Source organism: Erythrolamprus reginae, chromosome 9, assembly GCF_031021105.1.
Source record: "Erythrolamprus reginae isolate rEryReg1 chromosome 9, rEryReg1.hap1, whole genome shotgun sequence".
Taxonomy (NCBI): Eukaryota; Metazoa; Chordata; class Lepidosauria; order Squamata; family Dipsadidae; genus Erythrolamprus; species Erythrolamprus reginae.
The window spans coordinates 26677025-26701139 of NC_091958.1; the positions used below are offsets into that span (position 1 = coordinate 26677025).

Consider the following 24115-nt stretch of genomic DNA (forward strand, 5'->3'; position numbering starts at 1 on the left):
ACTGTACGTCTAAATCTTCATCCACACACAATATGCCCTGAATATTTCCTCTCCCTTTTTGTATTTTTTTTTTTTGGGGTGGTGGTGGTATTGTTTTCGCCACAATTTCCATTTTTATATCAAGACATATATTTTAAAATATCAATAACATACATATTTATACATTTTTATTCAATCAAAAATTGATATCCTGTTTTGCACCTATTTTATCCTGTTCATCAATCTATTTTCCTTCATTCCATTACACTCCCTTCTATCTCCATTTCCTCCTTTTGCCTTCTTACACCTGTCCCGCTCCTGCTTCTCTCCACTCCTTCCCTCCCTTCACTTTTCTCCTTCCTCTTTCTCCCTTTTTACCTTTCCCTGTTTGTTATCCTAGCTCATCTCTTATTTAAACGACTGATGACATATGCCTTACGTTTTTAGACTACAGGCGCCTCTCCTATGTTTATATCTTTTCTGTATATATAACTCTTTACTCCAGGTATCTGAAACTGCATCTTCCAAACCTCATTTTGTTTCCTGGGTGTATCACCAAGTAATTTTTAATATTCCCAAATTAACTGTTATGACTTAACTTCCGGAATATTTATCATCTATTATGCCTCTTAATTCTAAGCCTTATTGCTCCCTCCCCTCATTTAATATGTTTGTTCATCATTCACTTTTCTCCCCTTAGTTCTAACATTTCTAAATGCCCTAAATTCCTAATTACTCTCTCTTATATCTTTTCTTTATATTTAAACCAATAATCTTTGTCTTTATTCTTCCATCCATAATATAATAATATATTATATTATATAATAGTTATTAATCTATTAAAAAACCTTTTAACTCAATTATGCTGATTAATTATACCAAATTATAAGCAATTGCTATTCTTATCACAATTAGATATAATTCTAAATAGAGAAATATTTCTACAGTATAATGTTCCAGTATTGATCATTAGTTTTCTTTTAATTTTAATTTCCTTCTTATAAACATATCTTCTCCACCCGCATTTTCTTAGCTGCTTCTTTCTCTTTATTTTACTTTTGTACCAACATCATCTTTTCCCCCAAGTTCCTTTTTCCTCCTTTAAGTCTATTATTATTTGTGTAGGTCTGCCTTCAATTCCTCTTAATCTTTTAATATTTCCAATGTTTTTGTAAAGGACCTTTACAAAAACATATTTACTGTCAGGCCTTTTCTCCTGGAGGCAGCCTGGCCATTGGTGTTCTCTGGGCTTGCTTGTTTTCTTGCAGGTGTTTCATAGAATAGAATAGAATAGAATAGAATAGAATACTTTATTGGCCAAGTGTGATTGGGTACACAAGGAATTTGTCTTGGTGCAGATGCTCTCAGTGTATATAAAAGAAAAAGAAACATTTGTCAAGAATCATGTGGTACAACACTTAATGATTTTCATAGAGGTCAAATAAACAATGAAGAAACAATATTAATAAAAATCTTAAGATACAAGCAACAAGTTACAGTCATACAGTCCTAAGTGGGAGGAAAAGGATGATAGGAATGATGAGAAAAATCTAGTAGAAATAGAAGTGCAGATTTAGTAAAAAGTCTGACAGTGTTGAGGGAATTATTTGTTTAGTTAGAGTGATGGCGTTCGGGAAAAAACTGTTCTTGTGTCTAGTTGTCTTGGTGTGCAGTGCTCTGTACCGACGTTTTGAGGGTAGGAGTTGAAACAATTTGTGTCCAGGATGCGAGGGGTCAGTAAATATTTTCACTGCCCTCTTTTTGACTCATGCAGTATACAGGTCCTCAATTGAAGGCAGATTGGCAGCAATTTATTTATTTATTTATTTATTTATTTATTCAATTTTTATGCCGCCCTTATCCTTAGACTCAGGGCGGCTTACAACATGTTAGCAATAGCACTTTTTTAACAGAGCTAGGCTATTGCCCCCACAATCCGGGTCCTCATTTTACCCACCTCGGAAGGATGGAAGGCTGAGTCAACCTTGAGCCGGTGATGAGATTTGAACCGCTGACCTTCAGATCTACAGTCAGCTTCAGTGGCCTGCAGTATAGCACTCTACCTGCTGCGCCACCCTGTTTTTGTTGCAGTTCTGATTCTCCTCTGAAGTCTGTGTTGGTCTTGTTGGATTGTAGAACCAAGCCAGACAGTTATAGAGGTGCAGATGACAGACTCAGTGATCCCTCTCTAGGACTGGATCCTTGGGCAGTTTGAGCTTCCTGATTTGGCGCAGAAAGAACATTCTTTGTTGTCCTTTTTTGATGATGTTTCTAACGTTAGGTGACCATTTTAGGTCTTGAGATATGATAGAACCTAGAAATCTGTTGATACTGTGTTGTCTAGTATTGTGAGAGGTGGAAGGATGGAAGGGTTTCTCCTAAAATCTACCACCATTTCTACGGTTTTGAGAGTGTTCAGTTCTACATTGTTCCGGTCACACCACAAGGTTTGTTGTTCAACCTCCCATCTGTATGCGGATTCATCATTGTCTCGGATGAGTCCGATCATTGTTGTATCATCTGCAAACTTCAGTAGTTTAACACAGTGTTTCCCAACCTTGGCCATTTGAAGATATCTGGACTTCAACTCCTAGAATTCCCCAGCCAGTATTTGCTGGCTGGGGAATTCTGGGAATTGAAGTCCAAATATCTTCAAGTAGCCAAGGTTGGGAAACACTGGTTTAACAGATGGATCGTTTGAGATGCAGTCATTGGTGTATGAAGAGAAGAGAAGTGGTGGGAGTACCCAGAAACGTCTGCAAGGACCCCCTCATGTCAACCCTGAGCTACAAATATTCTCTTTTATGAGCATGAAAGAATAAACGTGGCCTCTGTTCTTTCTCCTGCCTCCTCACAGGGTGGGACAGACCTGGAGAAGCATCGAGACCTCCTGCTTGCAGAGAACATGCACTTGAAGCAGGAGCTGAAGCTGTGTGAGGCCCAGCTGCAGGAGCTGAGGAAGCATTCGATCAGGTGCACCGACTGTGCCCACAGCCAGGTGAGGCGTTGCTCCTCCGGTTGGCCCTCCTGCAGGTGGGCCCGTTCCTTAGGGACCGTTTGCCTTCCTCCCACAGGAGAACGTGAAGCTGCAGGAGAAGCTGGTGCAGGTGAAACAGGAAGCAGAGGATGCAAAAGGGCGCCTTTCAGAGTTGGACCTGGAGGTGGAGCAGAAGACCAACCGTCTGGCGGAGGTGGAGTTGCGGCTGAAGGACTCGTTGGCCGAGAGGGCTGAGGAGGAGGAGCGGCTGAGCCGAAGACTGCGGGACAGCCAGGAAGTCATAGCCAGCCTCAAGGCCCAGCCTCAGCAGGTCAAGGTGAGGATGGCGTGGTGCAGTGCCCAGAGGACTGACAGGCTGGCTGGTCCAAGGCCCGTTCTGTCCGCCCCTCTTCCCACCTCTGGGGAGGAAGGGCTGAGCCCGGGCTGCTCTGCTTCCTTTAGTATGTCATTAAAACGATGGAAGTTGAATCCTCCAAGACCAAGCAGGCCCTCAGCGAAGCCCAGTCGCGGAATCAATACTTACAGGACCAGGTTGGGATGCAGAGGCAGGTGCTGAAGGAGATGGAGCAGCAGCTACAGAACTCCCAGAAGGTGGCGGCTCAGCTCAGGGCCCAGGTAAGCCCTCCCGAACACCGGGGAAGAAGGAGGAAGGGCCTTCCCAGGGGACTCTTGCTCAGAGGACTCCGGTCACCACTGCTGCTTCTTGGTCTTTGGCCTCTGGTCCCTTGGGGAAGGACCCGAGTCCAAGCTCTAAATGGTGCAGCTCCACTTCCTCTTGGCTGCTGCAGCTTTCATCAGCAAGGCACTCCCTCTCCTGCGTTCCCTTCTATTCTCCAGCCTAAATCTGGCGTTCCCCAAAGTGCCGAGTGTCCTTGACCTACCAATATTCGTTCAGCGTCTCTTGCACTGAATGAATGGTGCCATGACCAGTCCTCAGAGTTCCCGCCATCCCAGCAGCCCTCGCTGTCACACTGTGAATTGGGCCCTTGGCAACCAGCTCAAAATTATAACTGTTTTGCGACATTCCATGATCACATGATTGCCATTTACAATCTTCCCTGCTGGTTTCCCCAAAAAGTCAGTGGAGAAGCCAGCGGTCACCAGTCCCTGAGGTAAGTCTCTCCATCTGCACATCCTTTCCACTTCTCTGCATTTGTACCGCACTTGTGCCATACCGGCCATTTGCACACTTCCACCTCCCCTCCCTGACTTTCACCATATTCTTGCATATCCCCCAGGACCCTCCCTCCCTCCCTCCCTCTCCTGCCTGGCTGCAGCCACTTACCTGCCCGCTGGTCTGCGAGGTCTAACTTCTTGCCAGCTTCTCCAGGAACAATCCACCGGGACTGCATGAGGTTAAATGATGTGGTCACGTGATAACACACTTACTGAAGAAAATTAGTGCCAATTTCCAATCGTACGTTGAGGGCTTCCTTTAGGGACAGTTTTATCCTTGGATTCCAGGTGGAGGGCAGCCGTCTCCATGCTGCGGTTGAAATGGCATCGCTTAGCTCATTGTCTTCCTCCGTAACAAAAGTGATCGCCATTAATGGTAATCACCGTCACCTTAACAAAGGTGATCACCGCCCCGAGTCACCTTGAGAATGGCGGCATAGAAATCTAATAAATAAATAAATTTGCAAAGATGAGAATAAAGTCAAGGAAGGAGACTGGAGGGGTTTGCCTCGTCTGCCCTCCCTCCCTAATGTTGTGAGTGGTTCACGTCCGGCTCAGCTGGTCACGGATTTCGAGGACCAGGAGATGGATGAGTACTGGCATCGCAGGCCAGTGTTCTTGCCATCTGAGTCTGAGAGTGAAAGTGAAGGGGAATTTGGGTCTGAGGAACCACCAGAGACTGTAGCACTCCCAGTTATGGGACTTAATGAGTCAGAGGACGATGGGGAATCAGAGGAGGAGGCCCCCCTGCTAGATGCAAGGGGCAGGAGAATGTGGTCTAGGCAGTAATATCTGAAAAGAAGGCATTCTTGGTGTTAATAGACCTATGGGACACTTGGCCATGCCTTGCCAGTATATAAGGGACAGCTGAAGTGAAAGTGGGCATGGTGAACAACGTTCTTCATCATGGCTGCTGGAGAATCGAAGCTGTGAGGACTTTCTGGGTTCAAATCCTTTTCCTTCATGCCTGTATTATGATCTGCACAGTTTTACTAAACAGTAAGTTTTGTCCAAGCTGCCAGAAACACTTCAAGGGCTAAGATTTATAGCCCTCTGGTCACAGCCTGGGCTTTTCTTATCTTCAGCTCATTAGAGAGAAACTGCTGCCAACATGAAATTCTTTAGCATTAACCAGTAGATTGCATGATTTGCTTTACCAAGAGATTTTGTTTATGACCAAAGTTTGAACCAGCATGTGTGGCTCTTTATTTCTGATTAGTGCCGGGTCCTCACAGAACACCTAAAACCTTGTGAGGCAAAGCAGTTGCCCCAATAGAAGCCCTGCTTGGAGATGCCTCTCCCCCCTTCTGCTAAGTGGTAGAAGCAGTTCCCCAAGTACTACTCAAAGGGGGGAGGATGTCAGGATTAAGCATATCCTGAAGTAATATCTCAATGCAGAAAGAAGGCCTACCTAGAGAATGCTGAGTCATTCTAAGGCAATTAAGCATGCAGCAACCTGAATAGGTGATAAGTATTTAGATACACAAGAGCAGCTCTCTCTCTCTGATCTTGCTCTGTGTGAAGTGTGCTCTAAAGTTGCTGTATTGACCTGTTGGTTCCTGTGAGTTATTGTAACTGAGATAATTGTAGTAAGATACTAGTGAGATTTAGTGTGGTGTATGTATAGTAAAGTAGAGTACTGTACAGTTAGTAGTGTAAATAAGAAGTAAATATATTTTTCCAAGACTTCCTACTGCTGCTGTGTTTTATTGAAGACTTCAACTCCATATCTATTGGTCTGTGGCTGGCTGGTTGGGTGGGTTAGCTGGTTGGGCTGGTTTGCTGCTTGGGCTGGCTAGCTTCCGAAAGTGCAGCTCTGATAGGGGAAGCTTCAGAACTGCCCCTGTCTATCATCCTCCAGATGACGATGTACGAATCCGAGCTCGAGCAGTCCCGGGAGCAGATGCTGGAGGAGATGCAGAACATGGAGGAGGACAAGAACCGAGCCGTCGAGGAAGCGTTTGCTCAAGCGCAACTGGAAATGAAAGCCGTTCACGAAAACCTTGCAGGTGCGTAGCTTGGACTTGGAGGCCCATCCCGTCCCGGCTCTGATGGGCTTTCCTTGCCTTCAGCGCCTCCCCAGTTCCCCCAGTCATTGTGCTGTTAATGGGAAAGGGAGACGATGGCCAATGAAAGCGAGCGTTTTCCAGGCCAGCTTTGGGATTCTTCCTTTTGCAGGCGTGCGAGCCAACCTGCTGACGCTCCAGCCTGCGCTTCGTACTCTCACGAGCGACTACAACAGTTTGAAGCGACAGGTCAAGGATTTCCCTGTTCTGCTGCAAGAGGCTTTGCAGAGCGCCAGGACTGAGGTGAACTCCTCCTCCTCCTCCTCCTCCTCCTCCTCGCCTCCCTTTTCACACCCCAGGGAGAGCGTCTCGGGGAAGCTGAAGGGGCACTGAAGAAGCCCCTCACGCCGCTTGTCTTTCTCCCAAGATCGGGCAAGCCATTGAAGAAGTGAGCAGCACCAACCTGGAGCTGCTGAGGAAATACCGGAAGGAGCTGCAACTCCGCAAGAAATGCCACAACGAGCTGGTGCGATTGAAAGGTCTGCCCTTCCTCTTTGCGTGTGTTGTGTGCGAAGGGGCCACAGGAGGAGTGTGGTGGGCCACAGTGGCTGATTTGGGGTGGGGGGCTTGCCTAACATAGTGGAGGCCCATTTGGGGATCCAGGGGCTTGATTGCCCCTCCTGAAGAGGCTGCCAGACTGATTTCCGGGGGGAGAAGCCTCCCGCTTGACTGAGGAAATCAGCCCTTAAGAAAGATCCTCCTGAGTACATGGTGGATCTCTTGGGTTGAGGGTGGGAGTCAGGAAAAAACTCTCCCACCTGTTTAAACGCCAAGAAAATCCAACAAACAACCAGTTAAGTATGAACTTCAGTGTGCTGATACTGTCAAAAAAGGCTAACGGAGTCCTAGGTTGCATCAGCCAAGGGCTAGTTTTGAGATCATATGAAGTGATGTTACCACTTTATACAACATTGGTGAGACCAGACTTGGAATCCTGCCCCCAGTTCTGTTTGCCACAATACAAAAAGATGCTGAGGTGTTAGAAAGAGTGCAGAAGAGGAACCACAAGGATGATAAAGTGTCTGGGGGCTAAACCACATGATGCCCAGTTGAGACCTCTGGGTAGGGCTTGTTTAATGAAGTGAAAGCCGAGGTGACACGAGAGCAGGCTTCCAATAGCTGAGAGGCTGTCACAAAGAAGAGGGAGCCAACTTATTCTCCAAAGCACCTGAGGGCAGGACCAGAACTAATAGGGGAAATATTATTAAAGAGAGGTCCAACCTAGAATTAGGGAGACATTTCCTGGCAATGAGAACAATTAATCCGTGGGATGGCTTGCCTCAGAAGTTATGACTGCTCCTATCACTGGAGGGTTTGAAAAATTGGCTGGTCAGTCATTTGTCCAGAATGGAATGAGATATCCTGCCATGGGCAAGAGAGTTGGACTAGAAGACCTCCAAGGCCTCTTCCAACTCTGATGTTCTTTTCTTTTTAAATGATTTTTATTGATTATATAAATTTAAAAAAACACAAGACAAACAGAACTTACATAACAAAAAAGAGGGGGGAAAGGAGAAAGAAAAAACCAAAAAAACCCAAACAAAAACAAAACATTAAATGGATATTTCCATAATGTGAATTGCACATGGTACACATCATGAAAGTGAAAAAATAATATTATGACTATAAGTGGTTGTTTGTTTTTACGATACATCGGGTTTGTTTATAGTAACGTATCACTAAATGCACAATATACGTATGTATATATATGAATGTGGATTAATATAGTTTACATTTTGACCCTTATTTCTTTATGTTTATGTCTCGTACAGTCTAATTAAACTCCGTAGATTTATGATGTTACCATCCGAACCATCCCCAACTCTGCTGTTCTATGAACCTTTGGTTTTGTTCCTTGCAGCAGTGTAATTTGGGGGCCGTGTGGGATCGTCTGTGTTACCGTTAAACAGTCTCATTTCCTGGGGCAGGTAATATCCGAGTGTTTGGCCGTGTGAGGCCCATACAAGCAGAGGATGGCGAAGGGCCAGAAGCTGCGGGCGCAGTGACCTTTGACCCTGAAGATGATGCCATCCTCCATCTGATGCACAAAGGGAAGCTGGTGTCCTTCGAACTGGACAAAGTTTTCCGTCCAGAAGCAACACAAGAAGACGTAAGTGGGGTAGAAAATCAGGAGGGCCGGGAAGGAAACTCCCATGCGGAATCTCTCCTTTCACTGAATGTATATTGGGGGGGGTGAGAATAGGCCCTTCTAGCTGATTGGTTGGGGTCCAACTGTCGGCAGAGGGTGGAACACCTAGCATAGACCCTCTTTCTGTGAAACAGCCGAAGGGTCGGCGGTTGTGGGGTGCAGATGCCGGTGACCGACTGCCCAGGGCAAATGGGTGTAAAGGTGTCACCTGAGGAGATATGTTGGGGGATAATCGCCTGAGGAGAATGAAGAGTCGGAGACGAAAAGTCCTAGTCCCTGCTCCCATTTGCAGGCTTCCTCAACTCTAAGAGCCAGTTGTTCGATCTAGCGGTTAAAGCACCCAGACTAGAAATGAGGAGATGGTCAGTTCTAGTCGCACCTTGGGCACAAAAGCCAAGACTTTGGGCCAGTTATTCTCCTTCAGCTCAACCCAGTTGACAGGGTTCTTGTTGAGGGGAAAATATGAGAAGGGAGGAGTATTAGGTGGGTTTATTGTTGTATTTAATGTTCTACACCATCCTGAGTCACTTCGAGAAGGGCGGCGTAGAAATCAAATAGATAGATAGACAGACAGACTAGATAGATAGATAGATAGATAGATAGATAGATAGATAGATAGATAGATAGATAGATAGATAGATAAATGTTTGCCATCTTGAGTAATTTATAAAAGAAATAAAGGTGGGGCAGAAATCTAGTAAATATGAATCAAGGGGGGCTGATCTCACAGATCATTCCTGTAACATCTCTTCTTTCTGCATCCAGAAGCTCTTAGTTAAAAGGACAGTCCATGCGAGTGTACCTCTGGGTCCTCTTTTCACCCCCGGGGTCTTTCTGAGCATGTCTTGTTTCCCCAAGGTCTTCCGAGAAGTTCAGGCGCTGATCACCTCGTGCATTGATGGTTACAACGTTTGCATTTTTGCCTATGGACAAACTGGGGCTGGCAAGACCTACACCATGGAGGTGAGCCGCTTTCCTTTCCTTGATGTTCTGCCAGGCCTGCTGCAGACCAGCCGGGCCGGTTTGAGAGAGTCGGGAAAAACGCTGCCGAGGGGAGCTGGGATGGAAACTATCATGGCTGACCTGCCAACATCCAGTTCCACCACGCTCCTTTCCTGGGACTTAATTTCTGTTCCCTGATCATCCTTCTTGCCTTCCTCTGAACTCATTCTAGCTCACCTGAATCCTATGTTTAAAAATGCATCCAGAATTAGAGATGTTGCCATTGATGGGAATCACAACGGTGCTGCATACGATGGAATTTTTACTGCCTACAACTTGGAAAATCCATTTCTATTGATGCAAGCTAAAATTATATGTCTTGGGTTTCTTTGCAGTCACAGTACCCTGTTGACCCATCCTCAGTTTTTTAAACCATGTATCACACTTCTTGTACAATTGATTTTGGGGAGCCTACGCCAAGAAGTTTGCATTATTTTCTCTTAGATGTCAGTCCCTTTTTTTCTAGTGTGTCAAGAGAGATTTCAATTGGTTTTCTGTCTTCTAAGATATTAGCTGTCGCATCCAGGGTGCCACTGAAATCCCAAATGTCCACCATGAATTCACCTGGGAGCCTTCTGGGTGTGTTGCATATCTTCCGCCAGTTGTGTTAGGGAAACAGGTGCCAACATTAATGAAGGCATAGATCAACATCACAACATCACATTTGTATGCCGCCCCGAGTCTACGGAGAGGGGCGGCATACAAATCTAATAAATAAATAAAATAAAATAAAAGTTGGACTAGATGACCTACAAGGTCCCTTCCAACTTTGTTAACCTGTTAAATACAAGAGTGAGAGGTCCCTGGGGTTCTCTGAGCTTCATTGCATTCTTCCAGATGTTTCATTACTCAAAGTAGAATGTTGTGAGCCACCCCAAGTCCACGGAGAGGGGCAGCATATAATTCAAACAAACAAACAAACAAACAAATAAATAAATAAATAAATGCAGTTTGGCCCTGTCAGTTGTTAGTTCATGGCCCCTGCAGGCCTGCTGGCAAAGCCAGGTCTTTGTGGCCTTACAGAAGGCCAATAGGGTGGGAGCAGTATGGACATCAGGAGGGGAGTTGGTTCCATAAAACTGGGGCTGTCACAGAGAAGGCCCTCCCCCATGGTCCTGCCAACCTGCATTACTTAATCGACGGGACCCGGAGGAGGCCAACTCTGTGTGCTCTTATTGGTCTCTGGGAGGTGTGTGGCAAGAGGTGGGCCTGTAGATAGTCTGGCCCTCAGCCATGTAGGGCTTTATATAACCAACACCTTGAATTGTGCCCGGAGACTAATAGGAAGCCAGGGCAGCTCGCGGAGTGTAGGTGTTACATGGGTGTACTGAGGTCTACCCACGACAGCTCTGGCGGCTGGATTCTGGGGGAAATCTCTAGAATGGCCCCTCCCAGTTTTTCTCACTTGGAATTCCTTCACTTTTAACATCCACACGACATGGGTCTCTCTGCCTTTCCCCTCAGGGCAGCCCAGAAAACCCCGGGATCAACCAGCGGGCTCTGCGGCTTCTCTTCTCCGAGGTTCGGTCCAAGGCCGCCGACTGGAATTACAGCATCACTGTCAGCGTGGCTGAAATCTATAACGAGGCTCTCAGGTAAGGGCAGGGGGGCAGCCCCTCCAGCAGGTGTGCCCTCCTTGGACGCGGCTGGGAAGGGGGGCCGTGGCAGGTGGGAGGGCAGCCCCATAAAAAAATCAATAAAATTTTTATTATAAAATAAAAAGGAAGGCCCCTCCTCCTGCAGAAAGTGAGTGTTGAGGGCAGCCTTCCTTTTTTTTAACAATAAAATTTTTATTGATTTTTTTTTTGAATAATAACACACGCACACTACATATCATACAGTGATCAGTGATACATGCTCCTACCACCCAACAACATTCAAACCCCTCCACCAAAATGAGGGTGAACCTTATTTATAACGTTTTTAAACTAAGAACATTACAATGTTTACATATTGTAGAGTGAGTCGAATTTTTTCTTTATACCTTGGTCTTGAATTCTACTGATCATACAACCTCTAACCCTGTCCCATCGTCCCATCAGTTCCTGTACTTTATTTTCATTAATCATATTCATCTTTATATCCATAATTTCAAACTGAATGTGTTCCACCATGCACCGGTACAAGTTTTGTGTTGTCCATTTTGTTGCATCCTTCCAACCAAAAACTATTACCGCTTGGGCACTTTCTATAGCTGCTTCTTTAATTTCTCTGAATTCTCCCATATCACTCCTTATTACTAATACTGCCATTTCCTTTGTAATCACCCATTTTATATTTAACATCCGATTAATTTCCTCCTGCACCTCTTCCCAGAATTTCTGCACTCCCAAACACTCCCAAAACATATGCATAAACACCCCTCGGAAGGGGAGGGGGCTTCCAGGTTGTGCTTGGTGATGATCCAAAGCACCACACACACACACACACACACACACACACACACACACACACACACAATCAACCAGCAGTCTCTCTCTCTCTCTCTCTGATCTGGGTCTGCACACTTTAAAACAGAGATAGAAAAGGTAGAAAGAGAAAATTTCTTTCTCTATTACACAATACTAGGACGAGGGGGCACTCCCTGAAACTCATAGGTAAGAAAGTGAGGGCAAATAAAGGGAAATATATCTTCACCCAGAGAGTTGTTGGTTTATGGAATTCACTTCCAGAAGAGGTCGTGACAGCTGTTAGCTTCAAGGCAGGATTAGACAGATTCATGGATGCCAAGTGTGTTGGTGGTTATTGAAACGGATGTCCAAGTGCCGCCTCTCTGTTGGTTGAGGCAGGCAGGATTCCCTTGAGTACCATTTGTTGGGGGTCAAGGGAAAGGGAGGGTCTTGCCTTCTCTTTCTGCTTAAGATCCCCATGTACAATTGGTGGGTCACTGTGTAACACAGAATGCTGGACTCAATGGGCTTTGGCCCGATTCAGCAGGGCTCTTCTTATGTAGAGGCTGATTCTTCTCTTTCCTTTTAGCCCTTCTTACCAGTAGGAAGTTGCTTCTGTCTTTTAAAAAAAAAAATCTTTATTAATTATCGTAAACATACATGACAAACACAACATATAACATTTAATGGAGCTACAGTCACTCCGCTTAAAATAGAAGTCTTCATAGTATAGAAAAAAGAAAGATCTTATTGTTATTTAACACCATCTAAGAAATTTTATGTAAAAATATATGTTATAACACGCTACATAAAAACTTGTCTAAAAATATATAAGGATATATATATAGAAATTCTTAATTTGTAAATTAAATCAAATACAAATAAAGAAGATAAGAGAAAAAGAGATTACATTTAAGTTATAAGTAACCACAGTCTAATATATTTTTTATATTAAGTTCAATTTTTAAAATAGTATGACAATAAGCATTATGTCTTTATCTTTTTATCCCACCAAATATATACCTTCTGCCAAATATCATAAAATTCTGAATCTTCTTGATTGTTTAACCGGCTCGTCATCATATCGAGCTCAGCACATTCTAAAACTTTCTTAAGTATTTTTGCTTCTTTTGGTATCTTGGTTTCTTTCCATTTTTGAGCAAAAACTATTTGATGTACCTAATAAGAAAAATTCTGGTGTTTTCTTAATTTCTTGCTCTTAACCATTTTTCTATTAAGTTCCAATATTCTTTTGCCTTTGGGCATGTCCACCAAGTATGGTAATAGGTACCTATTTCTGTTTTACATTTCCAACAATTAGGTGACTTAGTTTGAAACATTTTTGAAATTCTATTTGGTGGCAAATGCCATCTATAAAACATCTTAATTTGGTTTTCCTTAAAGGAAGTTAACTTTGTTATTTTCCAGCTATATGTCCACACTCTTTCCCAAGTATCTAAATCTATCTCTTTATTTAAATTTCTGCACCAACTAATCATATTGTCTTTTAATATCCAGTCTATATTTTTACAGTTAATTAAAAATGTATATGTTTTCCCAATCAATTTTCCTTGATTTGTTGTTAACAATTTACCTAAAACATTGTTTTCTTTTCTAAGTATATATATTTTCTTATCTTTGTAAAACCTGGATTTGATCTGTGCATATTGCCACCAATCTATAACGTCTGTGCATTTTGGCCCTTGGACACCCCTTTTCTTTCTATCTCCGGGGAGGAAGGCATCCTGCATGACTGTGGCACTTTCACTCTCTCCCTTCCAGGGACCTGCTTGGGAAGGATCCCCAGGAGAAGCTGGAGATCAGGCTCTGCCCAGATGGCAGCGGGCAGCTTTATGTCCCAGGCCTGACCGAGTTCCCCGTCCACAGCGTGGAAGACATCAACCAGGTTAGTGGGGACGGGAGGGGCTTCCTGGTGGGCCAGTCCCACCTAAGGGGTCTGGGAGGGGAAGCCCATCCTCTTCCTTTAGCGGTTCCTGAGACAGAGTTTTAGCTGGAATTCGGGCAAGTCAGAGGGCCGAATATGAGGTTTTCCCACTCCGCAACTTTAAGCTGCCTGCGCTTCCAAATGCGCACTTCAAGAATGCCCCAGCCAGCTTGCTTAGGAGTTTGACAGCTGCCAATTGTGTGCTTAGCACTTGAGTGGAGAGCTAAACTCCATATGAATTGGCGCTTAGGTAAGAATGGCTGAAAAGTGTCCTTCTCCCAGGCAGGGATGAGAACGGGACTCAGAAGCTAAACAGGGCAGATCCAGCTTATTCTCTCTTCCCCTTGAAGCTGCTCCCAACCGTGAAAACTAAATTCTCAGACTATTTGTCTGAGACAGGGGTAGGCCAAGTTGGCTCTTGTATGACTTGTGGACTTCAACTCCCAGAATTCCTGAGCTAGCATGATTGGCTCAGAAATTCTGGGAGTTGAAGTCCACAAGTCATACAAAAGCCAACTTGGCCTACCCCTGGTCTGAGATGTGGCAGGGAAAATGTGGGATGCTGCATGGATGCTCTTTAGCAGGGCCTCTGCTCTGACCTGGTTCCCCAAACCCTCTGATGAGAACCCCAAAGATTCTTTATTAGGAGCGCCAGCAGCCCTGACAAAACGTTTCTCTCGCAGGATAAGAAGTCCGTCCGGCAGGGAGATGAATAGTTGTCTGTCTCATCTATTCATCTCCACCCCCTGCCTTTGATCTCCAGAACAAGGGTGGGGCTTCACTAACAGTGATGGCTCTTCCGTCCCAAGGAGCAGACCATAGATTTCCTCTGCTCTCCTCTCCTCTGCCTTCTGCGCATTGAAGCATTGGGCACAGGACCCAGCTGTTCCTCCTCTTCCTCACTGCCACCTCCAGACCTCTTGACTCTCCATCTCAGGCTCAGGCTCCGCCTCTGTCTCTCTCTGTCTGTCAGCTCCATTCCTTCTTCCCCCTTGGAGCTCTCAGGTTGCCTTGATGCTGGGCCTGGCTCCCACACCCCCTCCTCCTCCGCCTCCGATCCAGCTGCTGGAGGGCTCAGGGACCGACAGGCCACAAGAGCCTCCTTCATGCCTCTGATCCTCTCTCTAACACCCCTTGATGGAAGGAAGAGGGGGCCAGGCAGGATTTTGGCAGCGTCTTCCTTTTGCAAACATTTCCAGGCTCCGGGAATCTCATTAGACTTCCTCTACTTCCCTCCAGGTCTTTGACCTCGGTTATGTCAACCGAGCCACGGAGTGCACCTACCTCAACGAGCACAGCTCCAGATCTCACGCCCTCCTCATGGTCACCGTGAAGGGAACCGATTGCAGCACAGGAATAAAAACCACAGGTTGGTAACGGATTCCTCCTCTGACTCAGAAGGAATTGCTGAACCAGGGGAATGTCATGAGCATTAGCCAGGGTGACTGAAGGCACATGGGCAGATCCTGCAGCAGAGGGCTGTATGCTGGGGAAAAGGTGGGATTTGCACTCATGGTTGCCAGTCCTTTTGCAGGCACATAACAACAGACAATTGCCTCTCTTTAGTTTTCAGTAACATTGCCACTGAAGGTTTTTAAGAAGAGACTAGACCTTCCAACTCTGTTATTCTGTTATTCAATATTTTCTTAATAATAACAACAACAACAACAATATTATTATTATTATTATTATTATTATTATTATTATTATTATTATTATTATTATTATTATTGAAATGGGTCCAAAGGCTGGCTACAAAAATGGTGGAAAGTCTTAAGCATAAAATTTATCAGGAAAGACTTCATGAACTCAATCTGTATAGTCTGGAGGACAGAAGGGAAAGGGGGGACATGATCAAAACATTTAAATATGTTAAAGGGTTAAATAAGGTTCAGGAGGGAAGTGTTTTGAATAGGAAAGTGAACAGGAGAACAAGGGGGCAGAATCGGTGGTTAGTTGGGGATAATGCCCTTTTAACAAAGGGCATAACAGCAAGCCATAATACAACTAAGGAAGACAGTCAGTAGGCAATACACACACTTAACTAGAACACATCTAATAAAACATTTTAGAAAGCTTAAGTCCTCTAGAAGAACTCACATACACTTGACTGTTACGTCTGCAAAAAGGTGTAGTTCTTTACATTTTACATGCTCTTTGCAAAGGGTTTTCTCAATTTTTTTAAACATTTCCATTTTGTATGCTTGGTGGGAGGGTAGAGGAACTACGTCACAAATTTCCAAAAAGTGCAGATGGGAAGAGTAATTGCCTCCTAGAACTTGGGTTACTTTTTCAGATGTTCAAATTAGATTGTTTCACATGAACATGCAAATCCATTTGTGTTTGTCGGTGGGAGAGGAGAGATTTTATCAAGTAAGAACAGCCATGGTGTGCAAGTGCTTAGAATGCAACTCACTAACTCACTGCCCACTGCCAGCAGTTCGATTCTCACCGGTTCAAGGTTGACTCACTCTTCTGTCCTTCCGAGATTGGTAAAACGAGGACCCAGATTTTGGGGGGGCAACAGGTTGACTCTGCAAACTGCTGAAGGAAGGCTCTGAAGTCTTAAGTGCTGTTAGTATTGTTAAGCTTGGTTTAAGTCTGTCCATTTGGTGAATAAGTGCACATCTGCAGGCAGAGCCAAGTCTGAAAGGTCCATTTCAAAAAGATCAATGCAATGAGATGGGAGCGGTCTATTCCACGGGGACAGAAGGGGAGGCAGAGAGGGGAACGAGGGCACTGCCACAGCCACTGCGCTCCTCCCTTGGCCTGTCCCCTCCCCTCTGCCCCAAAAGCTTACAGCCAGGTTTACAGCCTTCGATATCCTGGTCCTCCATGCACCCCATAGTTAGAAGAAATAAGCTTTGGGCTCAAAACCTTCAGTGTCCGCATTCTTCCTCTCCTAGGAAAGCTGAATCTCGTAGATCTGGCAGGCTCTGAGCGTGTGGGTAGATCTGGTGCCGAAGGGAGCAGGTTGCGTGAGGCTCAATACATCAACAAGTCGCTTTCGGCTTTGGGCGACGTGATCTATGCGCTGCGTTCCCGCCAGTCCCATGTGCCCTTCCGCAACTCCAAGCTGACCTACCTGCTCCAGGATTCTCTCAGTGGGGAAAGCAAGACCCTCATGATGGTCCAGGTGAGTGTCTCGGGGAAAGGTGGGCTCGGGTCTTTCGTTGTTCAGGGGATCCAAGGACGAAATGCAGGCTCCTGATTTTGCATCAGGTGCGCCTGCTGCTTTGCCCCTTGTTTGATGGTTATGTCAGACTATGCGTAGGAGTCCTGTAGCTCAATGCTCAACAGTGTTCTCCAGCTGACACTTTTGGGATCATTCAAAAAATGCTGCACAGTCATGTATGCATGTATGTATGTAACATTTTTGCTGATAATGAAAAGGAAGGGAGACTACTATAGATCTATTTCAGGCTTATTTGCCTTCATCAGGTTAGCCACACCCTTACTGGGATTTGAACCTGGGGCTCTGCCTTGTAAGGCAGTGGCCTTAGCCTCTAGGCTACAGGCTCATCTCCTGTATCAGCTTGTACCAGGGAAGGGTTATGTGTGATTTTTGGCCAACAAGTGTAGGATAGAATAGAAAAGAATTCTTTATTGGCCAAGTGTGATTAGACACAGGGCATAGAAGTCGAATAAACAAACAAACAAACAAACAAACAAATAAATAAGAAACGTGGTCCAACACTTAATGATTGTCACAGGGTTCAATAAGCAATGAACAAACAATCAATATGAATAAAAATGTTATGATACAAGCAACAAGTTACAGACATACAGTCCTAAGTGGGAGGAGATGGGTAATGGGAATGATGAGAAAAAACTACTAGTAATAGAAGTGAACACTTAGTAAAAAGTTTGACAGTGTTGAGGGAATTATTTGTTTAGCAGAGTGATGGTGTTCGGGGAAAAGCTGTTTTTGTATCTAGTTGTCTTGGTGTGCAGTGCTCTGTAGAGACATTTTGAGGGTAGGAGTTGAAACAGTTTGTGTCCAGGATGTGAGGGATCAGTCAATATTTTCCCTGCCCTCTTTTTGACTTGTGCAGTCTACAGGTCCTCAGTGGAAGGCGGGTTGGCAGCCATTGTTTTTTCTGCAGTTCTGATGATCCTCTGAAGTCTGTGTCGATCTTGTTGGTTGCAGAACCAAATATACATATACATACATACATACATACATACATACATACATACATACATATATACATACATAAAATCCCAGTAAGGGTGTGGCTAGCTGATGAAGGCAAATACTGTGGCACCTCGTGATATGAACATTTTGAGATACGAACCTGGGGTTCGGAAATTTTTTGCCTCTTCTTATTAACTTTTTTCGTCGGCCAAAACGTGGCCTCCAGGAAGGACGTCTTCGTGATGTCAAAGCTCCGCCCATGGAATTCCCTATTGGGATTTCCCACCTCCGTTTCAGCCTCCAGATCGTCCGAAAACGCCACCGCCGATCGCAAAAATGGCGCTCTGCCAGGCGCCGCCACCCGGCTGTAACCTTCAGAAACAGCCGGGCACTTCTTGGCGGCCTCTGGAACCCGAACCCAAACTTTTGACGAACTTCCGGGTTCGGCATTTGGGAGAACGCCGAGAAGCCCCCCGGCTGTTTCAAAAGGTGACAGCCGGGTGGTGGCGCCCAGCGGAGCGCCATTTTGCGATCCCCCCCCCCCCTGCACGCATTAATCGCTTTTACATTGTTTCCTATGGGAAACATTGTTTTGTCTTATGAACTTTTCGCCTTACGAACCTCCTTCCGGAACCAATTAAGTTCGTATGACGAGGTATTACTGTAAGCCCGAAATAGATCTATAGTAGTCTCCCTTCCTTTTCATTATCAGCAAAAGTATGTTACATACACACACACTCACCCCTTATTCACAGACCCTCCTCCTGGAATCTTTCCAACCTCCCAAATTAAAAACCATTCTTCCTTTCTGAATACAAGCAGCCTCGTTTAATCAGTGAATTTCAAGGTCATGAATTTGTTTCTACCCCTATTTTCAGCAAAATCTCCATAAAGATTTTTCAGTGTTTTATAAGAGTAGTTATTGTCCTGCCCTCATCAGATAAATGGTTTGGCCATTTCAGTAAATTCTTCCATCTTCATCCATCTATTCCTCTCTTGTGAGTATTTCTGTAATGCTCCATCTTTTTGCATATTGTAGCCTCACTTATGATTTATTTATTTGTATTTATATGTCACCCACTTTGTTCTGAAGGCAATGGAGATGGGGGAGGGGTTCAGAATTTCTGTGGCTGAACAATGTGGTCCCAATGCAGTGTTTCTCAATTATTTTCTGTTATGCCCCTCCCTCCCCCCCCCCCCCCCCAGGAAGAAGTAAACATTTCACACACACACCAACTCTCTGCCGGGACAATTGTTTGCAATATTCAGCACGTTTTCACTGAAAAAACTCAAGTGGCTTATCAGCATGATTGGGGTGTAATGTGTTTAAGTGACACCTTAATTTATTTGGCTTCATCCTGTCTGCTGCCAACATTTTTAAACACAGTAAATATACGGGTCTTTCCTCGTCTCCCACCATAGTCACAGTCACGTAGTCACCAAGTGCTACATACACTTCCTCACATTTCCTTATCTTAGCTTTCGGGAGACTTACACTTTTCTCATTATCTCCGTCTCTCTCCTCCTTTCTTTTCATCCATGTTAAATCTTCTTCCATGGTGTCTCTTAAGGGTTTGTGATCTGCACTTCATATCTCCTGCTATGTGCTGTGTGCTATTGTTTGGTGCAAAAGCCCCCTACTCCCTGTGGCAAAAAAAGACACCTTCCTGGGGGTCATGCCCCCCGTGACATTGCTCCGCGCCTCCCAGTTGCCCCCCCCCCCCCACTGTTTGAGAAACACTATCCTAATGTGTGGTGTCACTTTATCACATTGCTTAGTGACAACAATCCCTCATTGCCGTCGCTAAGTGAAAATGGTGGGTTTTTATGTTAGCATCTTCTTGCAACTTCCTTCTAGCTTCCAACAATCAAAGTTGGTGAGGAAGCCAGCAGGAAATTGCATGTCCCAGACCAGTTGGGGGGTAGATGGGTGGGCAGTGAAGCTTGGGAGGAGAAGGGAGACAGTTCCCAGCAGTTGACAAGTTGTGATCACAGCTTTCCACGTTTCGGGCAACAATGGTACATCATTTTACATTTCTCTTGAATTGTCCATTGAAGTCCCCTTAACGTCGTGCCTTTCCACAGACCCACCTGTAATTGTATCCAAAATCCCTGGCCTATTTTCTCATGCATTCTTTAACTTCTTGTTCTTCTTCCACTTCAAATCTCAACTGTAATTTATACCTTTTAGCAATTAACGTCATCATCATCATCAGTAGGCAATTCCCTTTCAGATTCTGTTGGGGTTTGGTTTCCTTGCCTCACCTGCTTTGCTTCCAGAGCAACTCCTGAAGTGGGGTCCTTTTGGCCTGGAGACTGAATCAGGACCCCAGGAAGCCTAGCTGCCCCTCCGCAGCCTCTCCTCTGCCTGGCCCTTTGGGGGGTCGGGGCACCACAGGGGCAGCCTTCTCTTCCGTAGGGGCCCTTGTGGGTCTTGGGCTGCGAGTGCCCTTTCCTCCTCTCGTTTCACAGGTCTCCCCGGTTGAGAAGAATACGAGCGAGACGCTCTGCTCCCTCAAGTTTGCCGAGAGAGTCCGCTCCGTGGAACTGGGCCCCGGCACTCGGAAGGCAGAGATGGGCTCTTGGACCAGCCAGGAGCACTTAGAGGTACAGTGATTTCCTGCCTGCTGGGCCTCCTGGGGCCCCTGCAGTGGCCGGTCCCTTCTTGAAAGTGGCTGTCCCTGACCCTCCATTTCCCTCAGAGTTCCTAAAACCAGGAGACTTCCGCAGAGGGGGGCTTGGGTCAGCACAGGGGGTCCAGCCATCCTGCCTTGCCCCCTTAGCCTTTTCCAGGGAGGTGAGGGGTGGCCTTGGTTCAGACTGTTAAAGAGCCTGGCTCACCATGTCCTGATTGCGCCCGGACACCTTGCAGGGCAAGCCTAGTGGCGAGGATGGGTGGATTCTGAATCTGGCGTGGAAAGGAGGGGGGGGGCATTGGGGGGGGAATCTCTTGGTTGTGCATTTGGTTTGGCCCCTCATCTGAAGGAACCTTCCTGGTAACAGCCACAGCTCTGTTTCCCCGTGGCTGCTTGTCTCCAGGTGGAGCCCTCCGCCGTCCTTCAGCCCTGCATCCGGACCCAGCCGTCTCCTCGAACGGGGCGATCCAGCTCGCTCCGGGCAAGGCCCCAGAGTACAGGTAAGAGCCCTCCCGTTTGCCCAGCCACTCGGGCTCCTCCAGGGAGGGAGCCGCCTGCCCCATCCTTCCCCAAGAGTCAGGCCAGGCCGAGGGGGGGTGGAGCCTCCTGGGCATCTGGCAAGAGTGCCCACCAAAGGTGCCCCAAATCCTGAAACCAGATGGGCCACAGGGATTTCTTCTTCTTGTTTGACTCTATGTGCGCCTACTTGGGATGCCAATTGCCCAACACTGCCCAACTCTGCTGAGTATTGCCCCCCCCAGCATCTTTCCAAACACCCCCTCTGGCAGAAGAGCCCAAGGCCTTTTGAAGATAGAGGTTGTAGCCCCCCACTTGCCAGAGTTGTTGGAGCCTGGAAGACACGAGACATTCAAGGCAGCAGGGGGCCAGAGACGAGGCGCTTAAACCTGATGATGCCATTGGGCCGAAAATTTTTGGAAGCAGATAGAGGGCCCCTTCCTCCCCCTCCCATCTGTCCCAAGATTAAGCCCAAGAGGAGCTGGGTTTGGGGAAAGCTTTGAGGACGCTTAAAAGGAGTTGAGGATCATAGCCGTGTTGCGTAGTTCCACACACAAGGACAAGAGTCTGGCAAGTGTAGAGGAACAGCAGACAACCTAGGAGCCTCATCCTTGTGGCATCCCTGTGTGCATCTTCTTCACAAGCTTCACTAGGAACGTGAGGCATCCGGTCAGATGTTTACCTGGTCAGGCAGGTTGTCAGCCGGGTACTTCAGGGAACCTCAACAATCCTCCATGCTCGGTTGGTGTTCCATGAACCAAACAGTTTTTGCACCCATGGGCTACTTTGAGAGACAAACTTCAATTATTCCATTTGATTTCAGCCTGGAATTAAGAGACGCTCTGTTTGCCTCCAGGTGAGTTAGATCCACGCCCAGATCACAAGAACTTAACTCCTTCTTAGCCAGACGTTGTGTTCTGCTGTGGCCCAAATGAGGAGAAAGCAGGAGGGATGCTGCCTTTGGCTGTCGGTTCTTCCTGGTCTCCAGAATTCACATCAGACTGAGACGGGCACAGAAGCATGAAATCCAAACATTTCACTTTCCCCTTTCATGTTGATTTTTATTCTTTGTAACCCAACTGAATATTGAAAGGGGTTGCGTAGTGGAGCTCTGTCCGCCAGCCTGCTCACAATCCAAAATCAGAATGGAGCAGGACCAGGTGTGACGTGTGGCCGAAGCTGGCCGCAGAGAGACTTCAGCCATGGGCCAGGTGGCCTTGGGGACTGCAGATTCCAAATATTCTCCCCTGGCATCCTGGGGGAGGGGGGAGTATAATTTTTTGCAGTGTTTTCTCGTGTTACCCTCCTGGCCATGTTCCCTTGCCCACCTGGTGGTGGCTGGCTCCTGGCCTCTCAGTCTGATTTAATTCTGCAGTCCTCCTTCTTGTTTAGTCACAAGGACAAATGCTACAGAAGTACAGCAAAAATAAACTGAAGCTGCAAACAGAGGTCCTTGGTCTGTTGAAATGATTTAAATAGATAGAAACGAATGCATCTTTGCTTTTTATAAAAGTAAAAAATGGGCAAATCTCTCCTGCTTTGTTCTCTTGTTCTGAAATGCTTGTGCACTGGGCTTGCCAAGCGGCTTTGTCCTCTGTGGCATGGTTGAAGCACTGCCTCTGTTCCCCCGTCCCCCGCTCACAAGACCCTCTTGTGCTCACAGCTGCAGATGCAAAAACAGCTGCACTGTCTGAAATGCTTCCTGCGCAGCACAGATGTGTAATATTGAAGGAACGATCTCTACTGAATTGAGCCCAAACACTTTTAATTCTGGTGGGTTTTAGAACGTTGTGGCTGGCAGTTTTCAACCACCCAGAGTAATAAGAAACAAAGTGCAACTTTGGTTTTGCTGAGAGGGGACAAAGCAAATAGAACTCCTTGACCCGCTGACCATAACGGGCATAGTCTGGGCATCATGAATGACACTCCCAGGTCTAAAGAGAAGGCCTTGCATCATTTAGGTTGGCTGTTCGTTCCGCGGAGGTTCTAACGCCCAGGGAAAGTTTTGGGTGCCGCCTGCAGCCAAACGGTTGGTGTGCTGGGAAGCAGCAGTTCCTCAAGGTCGGTCTCTGTTCGGTGGGATTCTCTCCCAGAATTCATTTCTGTCTCTCTTTGTTTTAGGGAAAACGAGGCCGAGCCCTCTATGAAAACTGGTTGGTGCCAGGAAAAGCTGTTTTCAGAGAGGACTTTGGGAGACCTGGCTGGCTTTTCTACAAGTGGCCCCTGGACTGGGACGACAGCACAGAGGTCAAGGGCTTTGGACTGTTCCTCCCCGTCCACTGCTGGCAGTGGAGCCGGGTGCTTGGAACCATACAGACTTCAGGAAAGGGTCACTTCCTGATTGACAGAGTTTTAACACATTTCTTTTAAAAGACAGCAGAGGCAGTGAACACAAACTTTGCTTTTATGTTCCCTTTCCCTTTCATTTTTATTTGAATAAAAATGTTGCACCCAATTGGAATTCTCGGAAATCCAGAAACTTTTTGCTAATATCTTATTAGTCTATGTCTGTCATCTCAATCTTACATAGTACTGAAGGGCAATATGAAGACGATTGAAACACAGGCAGAGCTGAAGGAATTCTGAGCTGTCCTTTCATCTCAGATGCTTATTAACTCTCGGCAGGGCCTAAAGACACAGATAATCCTCGGGTTATGAGTGTTACCTTAACGAACATTTGAAGTTACTCGATTGGCGTCCCCCAGCATTTACGAACAAGGCCCAAAACTACTATCCTTGCAGCACTGCAGCAGTTGCCCGCAGAAGCTCTGCAACATTTGTCCTGCACATTGCTGGCCAAAATGGACCTTCTGATAAACGGAAGCTCCATTTCAGCCTGCAACAGGCCAGGGGTGGCCCATGGAGGGCCAAATGGGGTGCAAGATGCTGGAGAGCTTTCTAGATCATCACAAGGTAAGTGATTTGGCACGGCTGGTTGGGAGGGGAAAGCAATTTGGGCCAACATGAAATATTTCAGCGGGTCAGAAAGGCCTTAGGCAAGTGGTCTGTCCCATCGGTAGGCCCCCCATGGCCTTCACCACCCTGAAATACCTCAAGTGAGCCTCGCACTTGATTAGCAAATACTTTGGCAAAAGGAGGGAGTGATCGCGTTCAAGGTAC

General features: G+C 46.2%; 1 protein-coding gene across 8 annotated transcripts in view; it reads left to right on the top strand.

Annotated features, from left to right (window-relative positions):
* KIFC3 (kinesin family member C3) overlaps window positions 1–23450 on the top strand; it is a 48795-nt gene extending 25345 nt beyond the window's left edge. For 6 of the 8 annotated variants that reach the window (XM_070760641.1, XM_070760640.1, XM_070760646.1 and 3 more), the window contains 15 exons: window positions 2837–2977; window positions 3054–3293; window positions 3419–3592; window positions 6015–6162; window positions 6332–6462; window positions 6587–6698; window positions 8148–8329; window positions 9227–9331; window positions 10835–10965; window positions 13543–13666; window positions 14945–15074; window positions 16612–16841; window positions 20316–20450; window positions 20847–20979; window positions 23117–23450. In XM_070760641.1, coding sequence (XP_070616742.1) covers window positions 2837–2977; window positions 3054–3293; window positions 3419–3592; window positions 6015–6162; window positions 6332–6462; window positions 6587–6698; window positions 8148–8329; window positions 9227–9331; window positions 10835–10965; window positions 13543–13666; window positions 14945–15074; window positions 16612–16841; window positions 20316–20450; window positions 20847–20979; window positions 23117–23142 — 2142 coding nt within the window. In that variant the 3' untranslated portion in view covers window positions 23143–23450. The remainder of the gene's footprint in view (window positions 1–2836; window positions 2978–3053; window positions 3294–3418; window positions 3593–6014; window positions 6163–6331; window positions 6463–6586; window positions 6699–8147; window positions 8330–9226; window positions 9332–10834; window positions 10966–13542; window positions 13667–14944; window positions 15075–16611; window positions 16842–20315; window positions 20451–20846; window positions 20980–23116) is intronic. The other 2 variants (XM_070760643.1, XM_070760644.1) reach the window with 1 other exon arrangement.
* The last annotated feature ends 665 nt before the right edge of the window (window positions 23451–24115 follow it).